This window comes from Panthera uncia (assembly GCF_023721935.1).
Source record: "Panthera uncia isolate 11264 chromosome C1 unlocalized genomic scaffold, Puncia_PCG_1.0 HiC_scaffold_3, whole genome shotgun sequence".
In the NCBI taxonomy this organism is placed as follows: domain Eukaryota; kingdom Metazoa; phylum Chordata; class Mammalia; order Carnivora; family Felidae; genus Panthera; species Panthera uncia.
Window position 1 is genome coordinate 26,497,268 of NW_026057584.1, and position 24,044 is coordinate 26,521,311.

General features: G+C 34.5%; 1 protein-coding gene and 1 pseudogene across 6 annotated transcripts in view; one reads left to right on the forward strand and one right to left on the reverse strand.

Moving 5' to 3' along the window:
- KANSL1L (KAT8 regulatory NSL complex subunit 1 like) overlaps positions 1-24,044 on the forward strand; it is a 134,076-nt gene that overhangs the window by 17,767 nt on the left and 92,265 nt on the right. For all 6 annotated transcript variants that reach the window (XM_049614992.1, XM_049614995.1, XM_049614996.1 and 3 more), the window contains exons 2-3: positions 500-1,616; positions 22,183-22,324. In XM_049614992.1, the coding sequence (XP_049470949.1) occupies positions 529-1,616; positions 22,183-22,324 (1,230 nt within the window). In that variant the 5' untranslated portion in view covers positions 500-528. The remainder of the gene's footprint in view (positions 1-499; positions 1,617-22,182; positions 22,325-24,044) is intronic.
- On the reverse strand, positions 19,181-19,807 carry LOC125911243 (60S ribosomal protein L26-like; annotated as a pseudogene).

The window sequence follows — 24,044 nt, forward strand, 5'->3', positions numbered from 1 at the left end:
TTCAGATTATGAAATTTAAGTCGAGAAATGGATGTTTTGAGCAATTTACTATATTTTATAAGGATAAGTAATTCTTACTTTGGCAGAAAATATGAGATTAAGTTACATTTGCAAATATAATTCCCCAATTCCAGGTTGGAATTTTTTTCTTTTGCCTTTCACTAAACATTGTCTCAAAAAAAAAAAAAAAAAAAGGAAAGGAAAAAGGAGTCCTGAGGCACATCCACAAGCATTTGTCTAACACGTGCTAGGTAATGTGCAACCTTAATTGGAGTTTTTGGAATTGGGCCCACAGTCAGAGTGAAGAATAGTTTAGTCTTTGTTGAATTCCTTATGAATTAGGAAAGAACAGAGATATTATTAGGCGTTGGGAAATAAAGGAGGAATTTGGTTTCATTTACATTTTAATCAGAAACATTGAAAATGTTGCCCTTGGAAAAAGTGTAAGCAGAAACCTTTTTTTCTAGATATTTGATCATTTATTTTTACATTATTTTAGGTTTCCAGTAATTGTCTGCAGGATTCGCCATGACCCCAGCTCTGAGGGAGGCAGCAACAAAGGGTATCTGCTTTTCATCTTTACCAAGTACCATGGAGTCTGACAAGATGCTATGCATGGAAAGTCCAAGAACTGTAGATGAAAAGTTAAAGGAAGACACTTTGTCTCAGATGCTGGGATTTCCAACTCCTGAACCTACTCTTAACACTAACTTTGTGAATTTAAAACATTTTGGCTCCTCTCAGTCGTCAAAACATTATCAGACGGTTCTTTTAATGAGTTCAAATTCTACATTAAATAAATACAATGAAAATTACAAACAAAGGAAATTAGGGGAACCTAATTGCAGTAAGCTGAAAAACATACTGTGTAATGGCAGCAACATTCAGCTTAGTAAAATCTGTCATTCTCATTCTGAAGAGTTCATCAAAAAGGAACCTCTGTCAGATACCACAAGCCAGTGCATGACAGATGTACAAATTATTTTGGATTCAAATACAACCAAAGACATTAATGTAGATAAAGTACAACTACAAAACTGTAAATGGTACCAAAAGAATGCACTTTTGGATAAAGTTACTGATGCTGAAGTTAAAAAAGGTTTATTGCACTGTGCTCAAAAGAAAAGTGGGCCTGGCCACTCAAATGTGCCTGTTGGTTTCTCAGCTGCTGAAAAAGAGGAAGAAGTGAATGCTCGTTTACTTCATTGTGTAAGTAAACAGAAAATTTTACTTAGCCAAGCTAGAAGAACTCAGAAACATTTGCAGATGCTCCTGGCAAAGCATGTTGTTAAGCACTATGGTCAACAAATGAAATTTTCTATGAAACATCAACTCCCCCAAATGAAGATCTTTCATGAACCTACCACAATTTTGGATAGCAGTTTACCTAAATGCACTGAAATTAAGCCAGAAGTCAACATGTTGACTGCAGAGAATAAATTGTGGAGTGATACAAAAAATGGCTTTGCACGGTGTACAGCTGCAGAAATCCAAAGATTTGCACTGTCCGCTACAGGGCTGTTGTCTCATGTTGAAGAAGGTCTGGATTCTGATGCAACTGATAGCAGCTCTGATGATGATTTGGATGAATATACCATTAGAAAAAATGTGGCAGTGTAAGTGCAAAATTATTCTTAGACCTTTTACTGTTCTGTGTATAGCAGCGATTTTGTCTTGATTTCAAGATACGTTAAGTGGAAATAAGTTTTCTAAAACTTTAGTGCCATAATCTTTAAGTTATAAAACTTTGGTGAATTTTTAAAATGTTTGTTGAACTATGTATGAATATATACATACTGTTTAAAAATGAGTTACTCAACTGCTCTATCTAGGAAAAATCCATATAGGAGTAATGTAAGCTCTTTAGCTAAAAGTAAACATCTTTCCTATTCTTGAATAGAATAGGCTATAGACAAGGCTGAAAATTTTGCATATTTTAGCCAATACGTATAGTCAAAATTAAAAACTTCAGTCTGCATGCAGGGAGCCCTCATTGACTTTAGGAGTTTATTAGTTGAGAGTATATGTAAATTGATCTCCTTTTTGTGTGTGTCTGTGTGTGCATTTTTAAGTTGGGAACTATTTATTTTTGAGAGAGAGAGAGGCAGAGAGGGAGGGAACACAAGTGGGGTAGGAGCAGAGGGAGAGGGACAGAATCTTAAGCTGGCTCCACACTGAGTGTGGAGCCCCACATGGGGTTTGAATTCATGACTGTGAGATCATGACTTGAGCCGAAATCAAAAGTTGGATGCTTAACTGTCACCCAGGCGCCTCCCCATTTCAAAAAAAAAATTACAACATTTGTATACTCCTTGAGTTCCCACCTTTCAGCTCTGGTCTTTACCAATTTAGTCAATTATAGTGTCAGCTATTAGATTGAATACTTACTATGTTCTGGACCTGGAAGATTTATTTGTGGGCAAAATATTCATAGTCTCTACACTCTTGAGGATCTGCTTTAAAGAGAGGTATCCAAATATTTAAAACCAAACAAACACAGAGGTAAAATAGTTTTTTATATATCACACTGTGTTAATATTCCAGAACAGCCCTATCTGATAGAAGTTTCTGAGATGATAGAAATGTTCTTTATCTGTGTTATCAAATAGCCTTATGTGGCTATTGGGCACTTAAATGTGGCCAGTGCAACTGAGGAACTGAATTTTAAAATTTTACTTAATTTGAATTAAGTTTTTTTAAATTGCTAGATAGAACATGATTTTCTCTTTTTTTTTTTTTTTTTTTCAACGTTTTTTAATTTATTTTTGGGACAGAGAGAGACAGAGCATGAACGGGGGAGGGGCAGAGAGAGAGGGAGACACAGAATCGGAAACAGGCTCCAGGCTCCGAGCCATCAGCCCAGAGCCTGACGCGGGGCTCGAACTCACAGACCGCGAGATCGTGACCTGGCTGAAGTCGGACGCTTAACCGACTGCGCCACCCAGGCGCCCCAGAACATGATTTTCAATCTAGCTTTCACAGAATCTGTTAATGTCCCTAAATTGATGCGAAATGCTGTGCATATGTGGTATTTTGGGAGGAAGAGGTCCATCATTTTTATCAAATTCTCAGAGATGAATGAGAGTCATTACAGAATTAGAAGCTGAACACATTAATTTTTACTAATAAATAGAAAGTCAGTATATCAGTTTCTATGGTGAAGAATAAAATGTAAAACAAAGAGAGCATTTCAGTCTTTTGGTGTTCTGTTATCACTATATTTGAAATGTGTTTGAATGTGGGAGTTAATATTAAGCACATGACTGGCATTGTGCTGTTTACATATGTTGTATTATTTAATCCTTTCAACAACCATTGGAAGTGACTGTTGTTATCTTTATCTTACTTAAGAAGAAACAGTCTCAGCATGGTTAAGCAACTTGCCCATGGTCAAAAAGCCAAATAATTGATGGAACTAGGATTCTTGTCCATGTATATGAGACTTAAAACCACTGTTCTTGCTATTGGACTGTGCAACTTTGTCAGCGTATCATTCATTGATCTTAGAGCCACAGGAATTATTAAGTACATGAGTTCTGAAAGAAGAAATTTACCAATTTATATATATATACATATATATAATGCTTTTAAAGTAATTCAATTTACTAAAATTTAGTAGGTAAACTTAGTAAATTATTTACTTTTCTGTTGTTGTAGACAGCTAATGGGCAAGTTTGTCTCTTTTAAGTTGGAAACAAAAATCAGAAAATCATGTCTTCCTAGACTGTTCTGATTTTAAGATTTTCTTTCATTGATCTCCTATAGTACTTGATCTGCCATATAGTTTATCCTTATGTCCTATTTTGTTCTATATGATTTCCTAAGTTATGTTAGTCTTAATAACCCAACACATAGTAAGAATGGAAACCACATTTTATTGTGTTTTATTTATCTACCTGTCTATCTATCTGTCTGTCTATTTTTAAGTAATCTCTATGTCCAACATGGGGCTCAAACTCATGAACCTGAGATCAAGAGTTGCATGCTGTACTGAGCCAGCAAGGCATCCCTGAAAACCACATTTTAAACTTAAAAAAAATCTCATATATATTAAGCATATAATTACTGATTGGTCAAGATATTTTAAGATTTGCCTTTCTTCCTTAAGTTTAGTCAGAGAACACTAAGTTTAGACACTTGTATAAAACATTCAGGAATAGGGAGATTCAAACTATTAAAAGGTTTTTTATACAGAGCATCAAGCAATATACATCTCGTTTTATTTTCTTCTCAACTTTGCCAGTTTATTAAGGAAAATTGAAGTAAAGTAGCCTGGAAAAAAATTGGGTTCAGGCTTGGAAAGTTTATTTCTCATTCTTTCTTTTTCCTATAATCAGCTTGGAAAGGCTCAAGGACACTACACATATATTTTAGAAAAGAGTGAATTTAAGAAGTTTAATATTCTTTAAGATATACTTCAAGCCTCTTGCATTATTGGCCATTTATATTAAGATGCCTTGGTTATTAAAGCTCATATCTATATTTCTAGATATTTCTAGATATTTCTGTATTTCTAGAAATACCTATATTTCTAGAGTTCAGATCCACTTCATTCTCAGGTTATATTCATCTGATCGATTCAAATCATTAATACTAAATTTTATAACAACTTTGACTTCTTTAAGCCACTGAATTATTTGATAATTGTTTAGGTTTTTTTGTTCTTTTTTTGCTATTTGAACTTTATTTGCATTTCTTGATTTTATGTATCTCCCCCAAAATTGGATATTAACTTTGCTTTGAATATTTTTACTAATGCTAATAATGTGGGAAATATTGTTTTTCCATTTTATTAATTTTGATGCTGACTGAATTTTGAGAATAATGCAAACTTAATTATTTGTATCTTTTGATGTGAATATAAAAATGATTTCTGTTTTTTTAAATTGGAGTTCTTTTACAGGTTAAATTCATTTAATAATTTAACACATTTGTCCTAATAAGTTTTTTTAGTCTACTTTTATTTTTTTTAATTTATTTTTGTTATTTCCTGTGCGTTTCTGGAAATTCACGTTTCAAATGTAGATGAATATTTTTAATGAATGAAGTTCAAGTTAAACCTTAAACATAAAATACATTTAAAATGCATTTTGTGGACCTAAACTTTAAGTAGTGCTAATACAATTACATTTTCATTATCTCTACTGAATATGAACAGACTTCTGAATTTAATCATGAGGTCTACAGTGGCAAATACTAAAGTTTACTTCAACTTAATTTTAAGTAACTTAAGGGCAAATACTACTTTTGATGTCATTGTATATTCACTGCCTAGCATTGTCTACTTTTTAGTGTTTTTTTTGTATTTGTTAATTAAAGGAATTTTTTTATATTTGGAAATGTAGTTTTAAAGATACAAAAATTGGGGTTGGCAGTCTATGAAATTTTTCTCCATATGTTTGTCTTTTCTCCATCCATTCTGTAGTTTATTTTTACTTTGTCCCCCCACTCCCTTCCTTTTTCTCTAGTACGAAACTGGCCACAAGATGTATCTTATACATCTTAGAACCAGCATGAGTGGTTATGCAATGAATGAATAAATGAAATACAGCATGACAAAATATGTACATTTAAAAGTATTTTATTATAATATTTAACATTTGTAATTTAAAGGTTGATAAGTAAAATGAATTATATTTATTTAAAAAATCTTGGATTATATTATTATAAATGTCTTCTGTTCCTATTTTTTTTTTAAGTACTGATAAGAAAAACAAATTCCTTCATTCTGATTAGGGAATTTAGCTGTGAAGGAATATAATTTTTAGGAAATTGGAAAGCACTCACTGTAGCCATTACCATTTCCATTGTGTATTTGACTTGACCCTTTTCTTCCCCCCCAAAAAAATGTAGGCAATAGATTAATTCATAATGACATTACTAATTACCTTAAAAATAACTTTTGGTTGAGAGACTAGTGTGTTTTGGAAAATTTTTTTAAAAGCTGTTTTCCTTTGGAAAAGAAAATATGATTTTATGGTTTTTGTAGGTTTGAGATATAATCCTTATAATATGAATAGAAACCCCCCCCCCCCTTCCATGTTCTGTTCCTTTGGTGAAGGAGTGCAGGTTTTGGACCTCCTGTGTAATAGTCATGGCTTGCTCTGTGACCCTGAGCAACGTTAATGTTATTTTTAACTCCTTGAATCAGATTCCTACCTTAAAGAGTTCTAGAGATGATTAGATGAAATACTAAATATAAAGTACCTATACATAATAAGGCATGGATTTGAAAGCTAATAAAGAGTGTCTTATCGAGTAATTTAGTGTAAGAGACTGGAGCTTAATTATTCCATGAGAAACTTGGGGAACCATGGTAAAATACATGCCTGAGTTAACCCATTTGAGAGGTGAGGAAGCTGGAGTATTTATACATCAAGTCCCTTCAGTTACTAGGTGAAGGTTAATTCCCCTGCCTTTTTGTTCTGCCACTCTGGTGACAAAGCAAGCTCAGGCAACAACAGAAAAGCCCTGGGTCAAAGAAATGCATGTGCTGGCATTTGGAAGTCAGGTCTTTGTGCGCTGAACTGGTAAGTGTCAGGGGGTATGGGTGAGTCACTGACAGACTCAGCTACAATTATGTTCTCTCTCATCTGGTGGTAAAACCTTAGAGTGCTAGCATTTTCTTCTGGGAAATGATGATCAGTTACTTTTCATCTAGGATGCATGTGGGGAAACGCACAGATTTTGTCACAGACATATTCTGATCCTCCAAGGTTGTTAAAAAGGAAGAAACATGGTTAAGTCTTATTTGAGGAAACCTGACAGTATCTACTGAACCACCCAGCTGTCTTGGGTGTTGGGAGAAACATCTCTTTGTTTCCCCCAAATTAGTCCCTATATATTCAAATTTCTTTGATAATTGGCAGTCTTGATAAGGAAATTCTTTTACGCAAAATTAGACATTTACCAGGAAAGGAGAGAACTGTTGTTATTCAGTTAGAGGCTGTCAGGTCAACCTTTCTAGATTGAAAAAATAAGTAATTTCTTGCAGACCTAGAGAAGTGTATACTCATAGTGTGTGCTTTCTATTTTACCAGTGGAAAGGACAAGAAGAGGTAAAATCAGGTGATGAATTTCCCTTCAAGAAATTGGACAAATAGAAGTATGAACTCAGTCTGACATTCAGAGAGTAAAGAGACTAACAACATTTCATTAATAAATTGCAAATAAGAGTACCTTTATATTTGTATAATGTGAAGTTGGCAAGTTAGTTTTGCATTTATTACCTTTTAAATTCTCTACACTTCAGAAATAGATGAGAAAAGTGTGGTTTTCTTTTATTTTACTTGAATGGGAAGCAGAAAAAGTTGAATGAAAAACAATCCTAGAGAAATTGTAATGATACTTAAGTGACAGTTTGTGACAGAAGAGCAGAAATTCAAGTGTAATTGCAAAATGGAGTAATAGCTACAAAAGGGTGAAGAAATACTTTATGTCTTGCCATATAGACATCACTGAGGAAAGTAATATTTCAATTAAAATAAACTCCTTGTTTTATATATTTTTAAGCTAATTTTATTTTAGAGCAGTTTTAGGTTAACAGCAAAATTGAGTAGAAAGTATAGAGAGTTCTCATATATCTCCTGTCCCCTCACGTGTGTAACCTCCCCCATTATTGACCTCCCCTACCACAGCGGTACTGTATAGACACATCATTATTACCAAAAGTCCATAGTTTATTAGTAGGATTCACTTTTGGTGTTATACATTCTATGGGTTGGACAAATATATATGACATATATCCACCATTGTAGTATCATACAGAATAGTTTCACTGCCCTACATATCTTCCGTGTTCTGCCTATTTATCCTTCTCTCCTCCAACCCCTGACAGCCACTAATCTTTTTACTGTCTCCATAGTTTTGCCTTTTCTAGAGTCATATAGTTGGAATCATACAGTATGCAGTCTTTTCAGAGTGCCTTTTTTCACTTAATAATATGCATTTAAGTTTTCTTTGTCTTTTCCTGATTTGATAGCATATTTCTGGTGCTAAATAATATTCTCTTGTCTGGATATACCATGATTTACTTATATTAAACCTGTTGAAGATGTCTTGCTTACGTCCAGGTTTTAGAAATTATGAGTAAAACTTCCATAAACATTTATGTGCATATTTTTTTGTGTGAACATAAATTTTCAGTTTATTTGGGTAAATGCCAAGAAGTGCAATTGCTGGATCATATGGTAAGAGTATGTTTAATTTTGTAGGAAGTTGCCAAACTCTCTTCCAAAGTAGCTATACCATTGTGCCTTCCAACCATCAATGAATGAGATTGCTGTTGCTCCACATCTTTGTCAGCGTTTGATGTTAGTGTTTTGGATTTTGGTTATTTCAATAGGTGTGTAATGGTATCTTACTGTCGTTTTAATTTGCAGTTCCCTAATGACATGTGATGTTGAACATTTTTTTTATATGCTTATTGTCATATCTGTATGTTCTTTGGTTAGGTGTCTATTCGATCTTTGCCTATTTTTTAATTGGGTTGTCCATTTTGTTATTGTTTAGAAGTAAGATATAAAAAGAATTGATTGGGATTTTATTGAATCTGTAGATTGAGTTGGAAAAAGCTGACATACTGACAATATTGAGTCTTTTTTTTTTTTTAATGTTTATTTAGTATTGAGAGAGAGCAAGTGAGAGAGAGAGAGAGAGTGAGCAGGGGAGGGGCAGAGAGAAAGTGAGAGAGAGAATCCCAAGCAGGCCTCACACTCAGCACAGAGCCTGACACGGGGCTCTATCTCATAATGGTGAGATCAAGACCTGAGCGAATATCAAGAGTCGGCCTCTTAACCGACTGAGCCACCCAGATGCCCCAATAGTGAGTCTTTGAACATGGAATATCTATTTATTTAGCTCTTTGATATCTTTCATCAGAGTTTTGAAATTTTTCTCATATAGATCTTGCACATATTTCATAAGACATATATCTAAGTATTTTATTTATGGGCATGCTAATGTAAATGGTAATATGTTTTTAAATCAAATTCCACTTATACATTGCTAGTATATAGGAAAGCAGTTGACTTCTGTATATTTACTTTGTATCCTGCAACCTTGCTGTAATTATTAGTTGCAGGGTTTTTTGTGCGTAATTCTTTTGGATTTGTCCTATAGATAATCATGTTACCTATGAACAAAAAGTTTTATTTCTTCCTTACAAACCTTTGTATCCGTTATTTCTTTTTCTTATTGCATTAGCTAGGATTTCTGTGATGTTGAAAATGAGAAGTGAGAGCATATATTTCCTTGTTCTTAATCTTAGTGGGAAAATTTCTGGTTTTGCACCATTAAATATAATGTAGCTGTAGGTTTTTGGTAGATTATCAGGTTGAGGAAATTCTCTCTATTCCTAGTTAACTTGAGAGTTTTTCATTTGTATTTGTTTTTAGTATAACAGAGTTTTTATCCTGAATTGGTGTTGAATTTTGTGAAATGCTTTCTGTGTATCTATTGATATAATGATATGATGAATTATATTAATTGATTTTTGAATGTTGAGCTAGGCTTGCATACCTGGCATAAATCCCACTTGGTCATGGTATGTAAGTCTTTTTATACATTGTTGAATTTAATTTGCTAATATTTTGTTGAGGATTTTTGCACCTATCTCCATGAAACAAATGATCTGTAGTTTTCTTATAATGTCTTTGGTTTTGGTATTAGAGTAATGCTGGCCCCAAAGAATGAGTTAAGAAGTGGTCCCTCTGCTTCTATCTTTTGAAAGGGATTGTAGAGAATTGGTAAAATTTCTTCCTTAAATTTTTGGTAGAATTTGCCAGTGAACCCCTTTGGGCCTGGTACTTTCTCTTTTGGAAGGTTATTAATTATTGATTCACTTTCTTTAATAGATATAGACCTATTCAGATTGTCTATTTTTTTCCCTTTTTTAAAAATTTACATATTTTATTTATATCAAACCCAGGAGTATTTTGTTAAGGTTATCTAGTTAATTAATATACAGTTTCAAGTGTACAATATAGTGATTCAACACTTCCATTCAGTAATCAGTGATCATCACAAGTACGCTCCTTAATTCCCATCGCCTGTTTAATCCATCACCCCCATCCACCTTCCTGTCTATTTCTTCTTGTATGAGTTTTGGCAAGTTGTGCATTTCAAGGAATTGGCCATTTCACCTAGGTTATCATATTCGTGGACTTAGAATTGTTCATAATATTCCTTTATTATCCTTTGAGTGTCCATAGGATCTGTGGTGATGTCTCCTCTTTCTAATATTAGTAATTTGTGTCATCTCTCTTTTTTTCTAGTCTGGCTAAAGACTTATTGAGTTTATTGATCTTTTCAAAGAACCATTTTTTGGTTTCATTGATTTTTTTTCAACTTTGTATTTTCAGTTTTATTGACTTTTTTTAGTTTTTATTATTTCTTTTTTCTGGTTACTTTTGGGTTTAATATGCTCTTCTTTTTCTGGGTTCCTGAAGTGGAAGCTTGTGTGATTGTTTTTAGATTTTTAAAAAATTTTCCAATAATGCATTTAATGCTATGTATTGTGTAACTTTCTCTTACACTTCGCCATAAGGACTGTTGTCACTGCATCCTACAAATTTTGGTGACTTGTATTTGCATTTTCATTCAGTTTATAGTATTTTAAAATTTATCTTCAGATTTCTTCTTTGTCCCATGCATTAGTTAAAAGTGTAATTTAATTTCCAAGTATTTGGGGATTTTTCAGTTAGTTATTTTTTAAATTAATTAATTGAATTTTAGTAATCTCCATACCTGTTGTGTGACTTGAATTCATGACCTTGAGATCAAAAGTTGCATGCTCTTCCAACTGAGCCAGCCAGGCACTCCTGTTTGTTATTGATTTCTAATTTAATTCCCTTGTGGTCTGAGAGCAGACATTACATGATTTCTATTTTTTTTTTAACTAAAGTTTGTTTTATGGCCCAGAATGTGGTCTCTTTTATGTCTCTTGGTGTGTGTGTGTGTGTGTGTGTGTTTTGAGATTTTATTTTCATGTAATCTCTGCATATTATGTGGGGTTCAAATTTACAACCTGAGATCAAGATTCACGTTCTCTTCCAACTGAGCCAGCCAGGCACCCCTCTTTTATGTTTCTTGTTAACTTGAGAAGAACGTATAATCCGCTGTTGTTAGATGAAGTAGGCTGTCAGTGTCAGTTATGTCTAGTCAATGAATGGTTCAGCTGTATCCTTACTGGTTTTCTGCCTGTTGGATCTGTGCATTTCTGATAGAGGGAGTTTTATAGTCTTCGACTGTAATAGTGGATTCACCTATTTCTCCTTGCTGTTCTGTCCGTTTTGCCCCAGATAGTTTGATGCTCTTTTTGTTAGCCACATACACATTAAAGATTGTTATCTTCTTGGATGTAGACCCTTTTATTATACTGTAATTCATGATAACTTCCCTTGCTCTGAAGTCTGCTGTCTGAAATTAACATAGCTACTCCTGCTTGCTTCTGATTAATGTTAGCATACCGTAACTTTCTCCATCTCTTTACTTTTAATCTGTATGTGTTTTTATATTTAAAGTTGGTTTCTTATAGATAACATATAGTTGGGTCTTATTTTTTTATGCACTCTGACAATCACTGTCTTTTAATTGGTATAGTTAGACCATTGATGTTTAAAGTTATTATTGATGTAGTAGATTAATATCTACTATATTTGTCACTGTTTTCTATTTGTTGCCTTGTTGTTTGCTCCTATTTTTGTCTTCCACATTTTTAATGCCTTTTGTGGTTTTAACTAAACATATGATTCCACTTTTTTTCCTTTCTTAGAATATCAATTATACTTTATTTATTTATTTATATTTTTTTCTTTTTAGAGAGAGCGAGCAAACAGGGTAGAGGGGCGGGGTGGGGAGGAGAAGGGACAATCTTAAGCAGGCTTCATGCCCAGCACACAGCCTTCCATGGGGCTTGATCCCATGACCCTGGGATGATGACCTGAGACTAAGTCAAGAGTTGGTTGCTCAACTGACTGAGCCATCCAGGTGCCCTCTTTAAAAAACTCTTTTTAGAGGTTACATTTACAGCTAATTCAACTTTGCTCTCAAATAAACCTGCAGGTACCTTATAATGACAAAATAATCCTAATTTTTCCTCGTTTTTTTTTTTTTTGTATCACTTCTGTCATTTATTTCACTTATACATAGCATACATAGGCATATATAAGCATACACACATGCATGGACACATTCATAATCAACTAATTGTTGCTATAATTATTTTGAACCAGTCAGATTTGTTACCTGTTAGATCCATTAAGAATAAGAAAAATAAGGGGCGCCTGGATGGCTAAGTTGGTCAAACGTCCAACTTTGGCTCAGGTCATGATCTCGCGGTTTGTGAGTTGGGGCCCCGTTTCAGACTCTGTGCTGACAGCTCAGAGCCTGGAGCTTGCCTTGGATTCTGTGTCTCCCTCTCTCTCTGCCCCTCCTCTACTCTCTCTCTCTCTCTCTCTCTCTCTCCTTCAAAAATAAATAAACATTAAATTTTTTTTTTTAATTTTTTTTTTTTAACGTTTATTTATTTTTGAGACAGAGACAGAGCATGAACGGGGGAGGGGCAGAGAGAGAGGGAGACACAGAATCCGAAGCAGGCTCCAGGCTCTGAGCCATCAGCCCAGAGCCCGACGCGGGGCTCGAACTCACGGACTGTGAGATCGTGACCTGAGCTGAAGTCGGATGCTCAACCGACTGAGCCACCCAGGCGCCCCTAAAATTTTTTTTTAAAAAAAGAATAAGAAAAATAAAAGTTACTATTTTACCTTCACTTATTCTCCAGTGTTCTTTCTCTCTTTATGTAGATCTGTTTCTCACCTATGTGATTTTCCTTCTCTCTAAAAAACTTAACATTAGGCATATAGGGGAATGATGTCAATATAATAAAGAATTTGGTGTGGGTGTTTTTCAAACCACCTAAAACATATTAATGTTTTGGAATGAGCAGGGGCAAACTTTTTCACAATTAAAGAGAGAAAACCTTAATGGTATAAGAAAAATGCTGAAAATTCTGTAAAAGTACCACCCTGCAGTGCAGTAAATTGCTGGTTTATTGGCTTAAAAGTTACTATATATTCCACTATGTTAAAAGATCTGAGGAAATTGCAGGTTGCTTTGCAGAAGTTGCAAAGATAGTTCCCTTGTGTTAAAAATAAATTACTGATGAAGAAGTCTATCTCTAAGTGATATTTGTAATGTTTATTAAACTGGTGTCTATTAGAAGTGATTGTCTTTAAGAACCCACATCAAAAGAAATATGAGCTCCAGGATATGAAGCTTTAAAGGGTGGACTGGCTTATTCTAGTAGATACAAATGCCAGTGGAAAAAACTACACTAATATTTTTATAAGGATTGCTATTTTGTTAGAACTCAGATTTTAAAATTCCATTGATTTTGAGTGGTCTGGCTCCAATTCTATTTTCTCTGTAAGTTCAGATAATTTTATTTTACAGAACATGGGTTATTCAGCAGTAGAAGAAATGCCTATGCCCAATTATAGGTTTGTGGTAGTCCCCTTTTAGAGTAACAAGGGTATTTGATCATTTTTTTCTAATTCTTTTTTAGTGCCCATCATAGTGGCTCGTAGGGCCATCATTAGCCCATTTTTGTGCAAAACAAAAAGGTGCTTCTTCAAGAACTCAGAGCAGATTTAGATTTGTAATTACAGCCTTAAAATATAGACTTCTTGCTGGATTTAGCACTGCTTGTACTTTCAGCTGGGCCCTTGTGCACTGTAGAGTTTGGACGCGGTGCATGGTGGCTTGGCTTCTTGAACAAAAGAGACATGCATGTGCGCATACACACACGCACACACACAGTGCTTGTTGAGATGCTGACAGGCATGACTTCACACTATTCCATTAGCATATATGTTTTGATTAGTTTAAAAAGTTATTAATTTTCTTATATGTTCTTGGTTGTCAGTGTTTGATTTATGCAAGGATTTTAAAAACACAGTTAAGACTATTTAGCAGGCCATTAGCTTTCAAAATTTTTTCTGTATAAGAGAAAGGGGGTTATATTGATAGTATGTATGAATATTCCCTATACTCCTTTTTTCTTTCTCTCTTCCTCTCTTTGGCTGGGAGAAGGGGTGAATAGATGGTAGGGGAACAAACCTAAATTTGCCAGTTTGATATGTGAATTCTTTTAAACTAATACTAAAAATTTCAGTTTAGGTAATTGACACACTGGATTCTGCCAGAGTTCTAGGCGGGATTGCACAATATATTATGATTATTCTTGTTCCCTTTCATTTCTAATGTCTTTTCTAGTTCCAGTCTCAGTTTGTCCTTGGACATCCTAAACCCTACCCCTTAACTTAGTTTATCACCATGCCAAAATTTCCTAGAGTTCACAACTGTTTTCTTTTAAATGTTCGTTTGTTTATTTTGAGAGAGAGAGAGAGAAAGCATGAGTAGAGGAAGGGCAGAGAAAGAGGGAGAGAGAGAATCCCAAGCGTGGAGCCCAATGCAGAGCTTGTGAGATCATGACCTGAACCGAAATCAAGAGTCGGTCACTTAACCAACCAAGTCACCCAGGTGCCCCCACAGCTGTTTTTTTCCTTTATTTTTTTGTTTGCTTGTTTATTTTTCCTGTGTGTATATACAACTAGGTGGTACATTATTAACATTGTTAACTTGTATGTCAATGAGGCATAATCTTCTTAAAGATAATAAACATTTTAAATGAGAGCTTGCTAACCTAAATGATTCTTAAAAGCATAAAGTAATTTTGAGGGAGGGGTGCATTGGTTAAGTTATATGCTAAGGTGTCATATACAGCAAGAAGACCTCAATATGAATGTGTAGAATCTATTTTTCTCTCATTTCATAGTCAAGAATTAGGTATGTGGTATGTTTCACAGGGTTTTGCCAGGGACCTGTTGGCTTTGCCAGCCTCTAGGATGCTGCCCTTGCTTGCATTGTTGAAACTTACTCACCAGTTGCTCATCTGATTTTCACACACAATCATTTTTTAATGTCAAGTAACGCATTGATTGGGCTCAAATCTGATTGTTAGGGACTTAATGACATACACCTAACTGCAAGTAAGACTGGGAAATATATAGTACCTTGCTGAGCTACCATGAGCTCAGCTAAAACTGAAAGGGTTCTATTATCAAAAAAGAGGAGAATAGATGTTGAGAGAAAATAAACAGTCTGTTTAGTTTGCCTCTTTGGCCACCCAAATATCCATATACTCCCTTCTCATAGAGAAAACCTCCACTCCTCAGGATGACAATTCAAAGTCACTTTCAATAGGTGGAGTAGTGTCTTTTCAGTCAGGTACAGATTGGATTCCTTATGATGTGGTGACCTATTAAATAAATAGACAATTTTCTAACCCTCTTACACTCTTGTTTGTTTTATGTATGTAGTAATAGAGACAGGAAAGCTACAATAAAAACTCCTAGGAAAAGAAAATAAGATACACATGATAGGTTCTTACAATAATTAATAAGACATCTTGCTCTAGAAGTATAACAAGGTCTTGGTAGAATCCTAATTTTCCTTTCTGAGAGAGGCTTCTTTGTCCTTTGTCCTCCATAGTCTCTTGCCTTTGTTTTTTGGGACTTACTCCTTATCCATTATCCTTTGTGTCTATATCTGCAGTTAATGTTGGAGAACATACCTTTAAGTGGAGGCTGTACTGGATTCCCACTTTGCTTCTTGTTGGTGCAAGTTTGGGTTTCTCAGGTAAAGGATGTTTTATGCTACTAGAGTTTCCTCAAAAGTGTGAATTTCCATTCTGTTTGCTTCTAGTCAGTTAAATGTGAAAATATCACAACCAAAGATTTCATTTGTTCATAGTTGTTGAGCCTATAGACTAATCAATTTATTAGTTATTTTTCTCAGGCCATCCAACTCTCCCTCAATTCAGTGACTACTACTTTGAGGCCACCTGCAACAGTACATTTGGGTAGGAATTAATCTAATTTTTGCTCCTAGGTTCATTCTTATTGTGTGGCTTAGAACTCTTAAGAGAGATTCTTGGAATATATTTTTTTTGTTGTCAGTTGTGGAAAAGCAGGTAGTTGGCTTTTGTATTCCTTTAAGGCCCTGTATTATGGATTAGTTAAAATTTCATTTATTACCTTTATTTATGTGTTCCTAGTTGTCAATATTTGATGTTATGCAAGGGATTTTAAAACATAAATATACCATTTCCTTTCCCATTTGGTAGGTTGCCTTTTTGGTTTTGTTGATGATTTCCTTTGTTATGCAAAAGTTTTTAGTTTGATGTAGTCCCAATACTCTATATTTGCTTTTGTCACCCTTGCCTGAGGAGACATATCCAGAAAAACGTTGTTAAGATCAGTAACCAAGAAATGTTTTCTTTTAGGAGTTTTATGAATTCCAGTCTTACATTTAGGATTTTTGATTCCATTTTGAGTTTTTTTGTGTGTATGGTATAAGAAAATGGTTCAGTTTCATTCTATTGCCTGTAGCTGTCTAGTTTCCCCAATATCATTTATTGAAGAGACTATCTTTTACTGATAGTATTTTCTTTCCTCTGTTGTCATAGATTAATTGATCATATAAGCATGGGTTTATTTATGAACTCTATTTTGTTCTGTTGATCTATGTGTCTGTTTTTGTGCCAGAACCATACTGTTTTGCTCTGTTTAGCTTTGTAGTATAGCTTGAAATCTGGGATTGTGATCCTCCAGCCTTGTTCTTTGTTTTCAGGATTACTCATTTCCTATTTTTGTGAATAGTTTTATTGGAACACCATCACACCCATTAATTTATGGCTGCTCATATGCTATAATGGCAGAGTTGTCTCCCTCCTTACAGAAAATGTTTGCAAAACCCTGGTCTGAAGGAATCAAATTCCAGGGAAAGATAAACTCTTCCTGGGTGAGCAAACACCAGTAGAGAAGTTTGGCCTAATTTAATGTATTTTTCCCAGGACAAACCTTATTTTTCTTAGGACTGTAATTTTTCACAATTGGATCTTCTTTTCTAATTTTTTATCCTAGTTTTTTATCATTGTTATCAGTAAGCTAACAAAATCTTTATGTTAAAACAGAAGTAATATAAGTCTCTCTTTAATCTTGGTATTTTAAGATGTAATATTAGAAAGCTCTGTCTTATTCTGGGAACTACACTTCAAGATCAAAACAGGGATGTAGGTTCATGATGTCGACCAGAAGTTAGTATCAAGAGAAATTGTACTCAAAACCACTTGATCTAAATAGCTTGCATTTTTTTTTTCCCCCCGCAAGTTAAGTGGTGACTACAAATAAGCAAGGTTGGGTACTGAAGGAATATGCTACCTTCCTGGGGAATGACTAGTCTCACTCCTCCGGTGGTTTCCACTCACAGATGTCTTTGCCCTGATTTTCACTGGAAGTAGGAACCCCACCTTATCATCAGCATGTGGTGGTCTGTGATTTGTTCAACTCAATGCAGGGAGTCAGGTTTCTTAGTGGTCTGGCAGGCCAGGTTTATATGCTGATTGGGAAGAGAGGATACTCGGTATACACATATTCTTCCTGGTTTGTTGTTGTATCAGCTATGTTGTCAGTACTTACCTTCTAAGTTTTATTAGCTGTTAAATCATTGGTCATATAAGTTGTTTACATAAGACATGTCTTGATTTTGAGATATAACAGGTGTTAATATACTTTGAGTGAAATAGCCATGTGCTTATCTGTAACATGTTTACAACCATAATTATTTTTTAGAAAGATATGTTTTTAAACAAGGGAACATTTTTGGTGGTGAAGCTTTTTTGTCATTTTTAACCATACCAAACAGATTTTATTAGGTCCTATTAAAATATAGGATAAGGTATCTGTCTCTTTCCAAAATGTGCATCTAAACCCATGGATCTCTGTATTATTTCAATGTGGTTATATGTGATCAGCCATCACGTAAGCTGATAATCTCATACTTAATTCTAGTTCAGTTGAAATTTGCCATAAATCATATCCCATTTTGACTACTGGCATAAACTTTTGGATAAATTATTGTTTTTTTTTTATCCTATAAAATTGGATTGACTTTCCAAAAAAAAAAAAAAAAAAAGGATAAGGTATCTTTTATAGAAAATTCATTTCATGTATTACAAGTCCCAGGATTATTTAGTTTACATAAATTTGATCTGATATTACTATTTTTTTGTGTTAATATAATTTAATATAGTGTGTGAACATAAACATAATTTTTAATGTTTGTTTATTTACTTATTTATTTATTTTTTACCCACTACCCCCAATGTTTGTTTATTTTTGAGAGAGAGAGCATGCACAAGTTGGGGGGAAGGGCAGAGAGAAAGAGAGGGACAGAGTATCCGAAGCATACTCTGTGCTGACAGCAGACAGCTCAGTGTGGGGCTCGAACTGATGAACTGACCTGACCATCATGATGAACTGATGACCATGACCTGAGCTGAAGTCAGACACTTAACTGACTGAGCCGCCCAGGTGCCCCAAACATAATTTTTATAAACAACTTCCCTATGAGAATATTTTTGCTAGAAGTACAATAACATGAACTCCACCCATATTTTTTTTTCTTTTTTAGCTAATCGTGAGTTTGACAACCAAACAAAATTGTGTGTTATAGGGAAATTTTCAACTGGAACTAAATTTAATGAAGGAATATTTAAGATCGTCTTTGATTTCCCCATGCTTATTCCCAAACCATACTCTGCAAGTCCTTTCAGCTTTAAAATGAACCTTGAACCCATCCTCTTATCTTCATCTCTTCTTTATCTTCCATTCCCTTATTGGTTCATGCCATTTTCATTTTTTATTCAGTGTTTTAGTCAGAATAGGCTCTCAAGTAACGAATTAACCTTCTAATCTCAGTAGTTTAAACACAGCCAAGGTTTACTGTGGCGTGCATAAAATCTAATGTGGTTTGGGTTGTGATCCCCAACCAACACATCTTGTAGCTATACTGTCTGCAGTAGTGGCTTTGAAGGTTGTCTGGTGGACTGGAAATGACGATATCACTTTTGCCCACAGCCCATTGGTCAAAGCTAGTTACATGGATCCAACCTAAGTGAAATACATAGAGATCACAATTATCTGTACCACACACAGTTTACTATAGTTGTATCTAATTGATTTCCTTATTACCTTTCATATCCCACTATCATGCTTTCTCTACCTAGTAGCCAGAGTGCTTAGGGAAAAAATTTTTTTGTTACTGCCTTGCTAATAACTTCCTTTTTTCATAAAATCCAACACTTTACGATTACCTGTACAAGTGCTACATGCCATGGCCCTTGCTTTTCTCACTAATTTTATGATTGGCAGTTAGTATTATTATCTATGAATAATAGATATTCATATCTATTTTAATTTTTTTTTCATTTTAACAGTTTCTATTTAAAGTTGTATATAAGATTACCTTATTCCTGTATCTTCTCAGTTGCTTCTTCCTTCTAATTTGCCATTTTCCTTTCCTACTTGGCGAGACTTGGCTTTATGTTCAAGGATCTTTTTGTGATCTTTGTCCACTTTTAGTCTACTGATAACCACCTTGATAGGATGATGCCCACCTGGACAGGTGTGCCGTTTGCCTTCTCTCACTGTATTCGTTCAGTGTAGATGATGTATTTCTTCCCATAAACCTGAACTACTTTTTCAATTTCCTGACCTTTGTAGTGTCCTCACACATCCTGTACTTCATCATCCTTTTGGATGGGCATGGATCGAAACTTGTACTTCTGTCTCAGCTCTTTGGAGAGAAGGGAAGACATAATCTTCCTGTGAATGTGGGAAGATGCATTGAAATGCCTTTTGCGATTTTTGCTTCTGTCGGAAGTCACAAAGGGATTGAACTTCATTTTGGCTGCTGGTGCTTCAGCAATGGCTGCAAAAGGGAAGAGCTAATATTATATATTTTTAAATTTATTTAAGTAATCTCTACACTCAACGTGGGGCTCGAACTCACGACCCAAGATCAAGCGTCGCATGCTCCTCCAACTGAACCAGCCAGGTGCCTCTATATAAATATTATTTTGAATAGACATTCTCTTTTATTGTTTTCATAATTATGAAAATATGATTTAAAAGGGTGTCATTTACAGAAGCAGAATAATGACTACAAACTACATACATAATGATACCAAGAGAATTCCTAACTTATATGAAGGTCTCCTCAATCATATTGTATGCAGTTGGAATCTTAACAAAAATAGCTCTTTAGGAACATTAATTTAATGTAAAATCCTGTTATAATGAATATATTCTATATAGTAAAGTTGTAATGATTGTATTGTTTCTCTGACAACAAATGATAATTTATTTTTAAGTTATTTATTGTTTTTAGCTTATTTATTTATTTTGAGAGAGACCGAGAATGAGCGGAGAAGGGACAGAGAGAGACAGAGAGAATCCCAAGCAGGCTCTGCATTATTAGCACAGAGCCCAGTACAGGGCTCAAACTCATCAACTGTAAGATTGTAACCTGAGCCAAAACCAACAGTCAGATGCTTAACTGACTGAGCCATCCAGCTGCCCCTCTTTTTAAGTTTTTATTTAAATTCCAGTTAGTTACCATACAGTGTAATATTAGTTTCAGATATACAGTTTAGTGATTTAGCACTTACATATGACACACTCATCACAACAAATGATCTTTTATTTGCTTAATTTTATTTTTATTATTTTTAAAGACTTTAATCTCCACACCCAACATGGGGCTCGAACTCACAACCCTGAGATCAAAAATAGCACACTTTACCAACCAAGCCAGCCAGGCACCCCAACAAATGATCTTTAAAAGAAATATTTACTCTGGTTAAAGTGTGTATGGAAGACATTCAATTCAATTATGGTTAAATATGTAAAAATTAATAAACTTTATTTTTTTAGAGCAGTTTTAGGTTCACAGAAAATTTGAGCAGAAAATGCAGAGAGTTCCCATATACCCCCATCCCTACACTGATAGAACCTCCCCCACTATTAATACACGGCAAACCAGCGTAGTTCATTTGTAACAGTCTATGAACGTCCGTGAACAAATTGTTATCAGTTAGTTCTTTACTTTATGTTAGGATTCACTCTTGGTGTTGTACATTGTATGAGTTTTGACTGTAAATGGAATTTTTAAGCAATTTTCATAAAGTTTGTATTCTGCCATTATTGCTTTTCATTTATATCTTCAATTTCTGTCATGTTTTCCTTTGCAATCTGAAGCTCCTAATTAGTCTAATCCCAAATAATTGTTTTCTAGTTGGAATATTTTCATAAAGACAATTAACTGTAATCTGACAAACTATCGGTTAGGGCAGTGCCCTTGCTCAAAGGTAGAGGAGCTAGGGTTCAACCCTTAATTTCAAATATGCCTGAAAGAAAGTCTTTATATAATTTTTTTTTTAAAAAAATGTTCATATATTTATTTTTGGGAGACAGGAAGTGGGGGAGGGGCAGAGAGAGAAGAGAGAATTCCAAGCAGACTCTACACTGCCAGCTTAGAGCCTGACGTGGGACTCAAACTCACATAGTGAGATCACGACGTGAGCTGAAACCAAGAGTTAGATGCTTAACCGACTGAGTCACCCAGATGCCCCTTTTATATAAATTCCTTATTATCTTTGGTCTCTGAATCCTGAGAATCAGGTTTTAACACACTGTTAACCTTAATAAACATCCCAGGACTTATGTATTTGGTAGGCTTATTTGAAATGTAGGGCATATTTTTGGTATTTTTTGACAATATATTTAAATTGAGTTTAGGTATTTAGCTAACAATGACCACTGTTTTAGTGAATGAAAATTGCATATAATAAAATTGCTGTGGTTTGTTACATTTGTTACATAGATTTAGATCTAGCACAGTTTAAATGACTGTACTTCCAGTACTTCTGTTTACATATAAAAGCTTCATGTAAGTTTTTATGTGTTATTAGTATCATTCCTGTTTCCTTTCCTTTGCTGGCCCACACCTGTTTCAGCCCTTGTGCATTAATAAAGTATTAAGTAACAGAAGAGATGATCTTATTACTGGGTATGTAATAATAAAAGCAAGCATTTGTTGGGATAGAAAGATAAGGAAGTTAAAACTTTTTCTTTGATAAGTTGATATGTGATTCTTGCATGTAATTAGGTGTTTTATAAAGGAATTGGGGATTATATGACAGGAGTCCAGGAATTTATTTAGTGTGTGAAAATTTGATTGCCTTTGTGCCTTTACTAACAGTGTTTGTCTTATTCACAGTAACTGTAGTACTGAATGGAAGTGGCTTGTAGACAGAGCAAGAGTTGGCAGCCGATGGACATGGCTTCAAGCCCAGATTTCAGAGCTAGAATACAAAATCCAACAGCTAACGGATGTTCACAGGCAGATTCGTGCCTCCAAGGTATTGTCTGTATTCTTGTATTTTTAAAAATATTATTACTGTTTTAGTTTCTCATCTCTCCACACAAAGTAATTATTATAAGACTTTATAAAAATGTAGTTAATATTAACATATTTGATATGTTAGTTGCTATAAGTTGAAGCTATCACTATCATGCCTTTTTATTTATCGCAATGAGCAGTTCAGCTACTTGAGATACTTTTCAGTTGAGGTCCTGATAGTCCTTCCTGATCCCATTCTCTTTCCCCATGCCACTGTAGCCAATATTTTGACTCCAAAATGTTTTGATATTTATTATTTTTATGTATGTTTTTATATTATTGGCATATAGATGTCTGTGTCTACAACTGCTATTTTCCATGGTTTTTAAATTATTTATTTATTTTAAAAAATTTTGTTTATGGGAGAGAGAGAAAAAAAACACAAGCTGGGGTGGGGGGCAGAGAGAGAGAAAGGGAGACACAGAATCCGAAGCAGGCTCCAGGCTCGAAGCTGTCAGCACACAGCCCGATGCGGGGCTCTAACTCATGAACCACGGTATCATGACCTGAGCCGAAGTCAGATGCTTAACCACCTGAGCCACCCACGCACCCCAAGTTTTCTGTTTTTAAAGTCTATATAGATGATATATATACTACAAACTCTTTTGTGACCTGCTTGTTTTTGCTCAGCATAAATTTTACATTTTATAGGTCCTGTATGTTATTTAATTGTATGAATGCGATGGACTTGTATGAGTACAAATGGAATGTTTTATCTCTTCTCCTGTTTTCTATTGATAGACATATACGTTGTTTAGTTTTATGCCAGTAAAAACAATACTGTAATGACTGTCTTCTATGTGTTTTTTTGTGAACAAAAAAGAGTTCTTGGTATATGCCTAAAAGTGGAAATGCTGGATCTTAGGCCTGGCTATCTTCAGCTTTCCTGTTCTTACTGATGTGATTGGGTAATGAATTTTCCCAATGGCAGTGCATGAGACCTCATATTTCTTCACATCCTTGCCAACATTTCATAATTTTTAACCTCTTAATTTTTCCAGTGTAATGAGTATGAAATACTATTTTATTACTGTTTTACTCTAACTGTTCTTTAGTATAGAGATTTGGACCTCAGTGTAATTGACCATCAAATGTTTTTTGTCTAAGAATTAACTTATTTTTTGCATTCACTCTTTTTTTGGGGGGAGAGTGGTTGGTAGAGGTATGTGTTCGTGAAATATTTTTAAATTTTGGAGACTAATGTGGTCAATTATGAATATTACACATCTCTCATGTTGTAGTTTTTTTCCAATTTTAATATATATATAATAGAAAAGAATGCATGTTCTTTGTGTGTTCATTATAGAATTCTTTGTTAATTTGTTGACTTTATATATCTGCCATATCTTTATACCTCTATATCTTTCCATTAATGATATAGATTTGTTAAAATTTCTCATTGTGAATTCTTCAGTTTCTTCTGGTAGTTGTTAGTTTTTGCCTCTTACATTTTGAAGTAATGCTGCTTGGTAGATACAAATTTTTGATAATTCTAGGTGTTTCTTTTTATAAACTATAAATAGCTAGATTAAAAAAATTGACTCTGGGGTGCCTGGGTGGCTCAGTGGGTTAAGTGGCCAACTTTGCTTCAGGTCATGTTCTCATGGTTTGTTAGTTTGAGCCCCACGTTGGGCTCTGTGCTGATAGCTCGGATTCTGTGTCTCCCTCTCTCTCTGCCC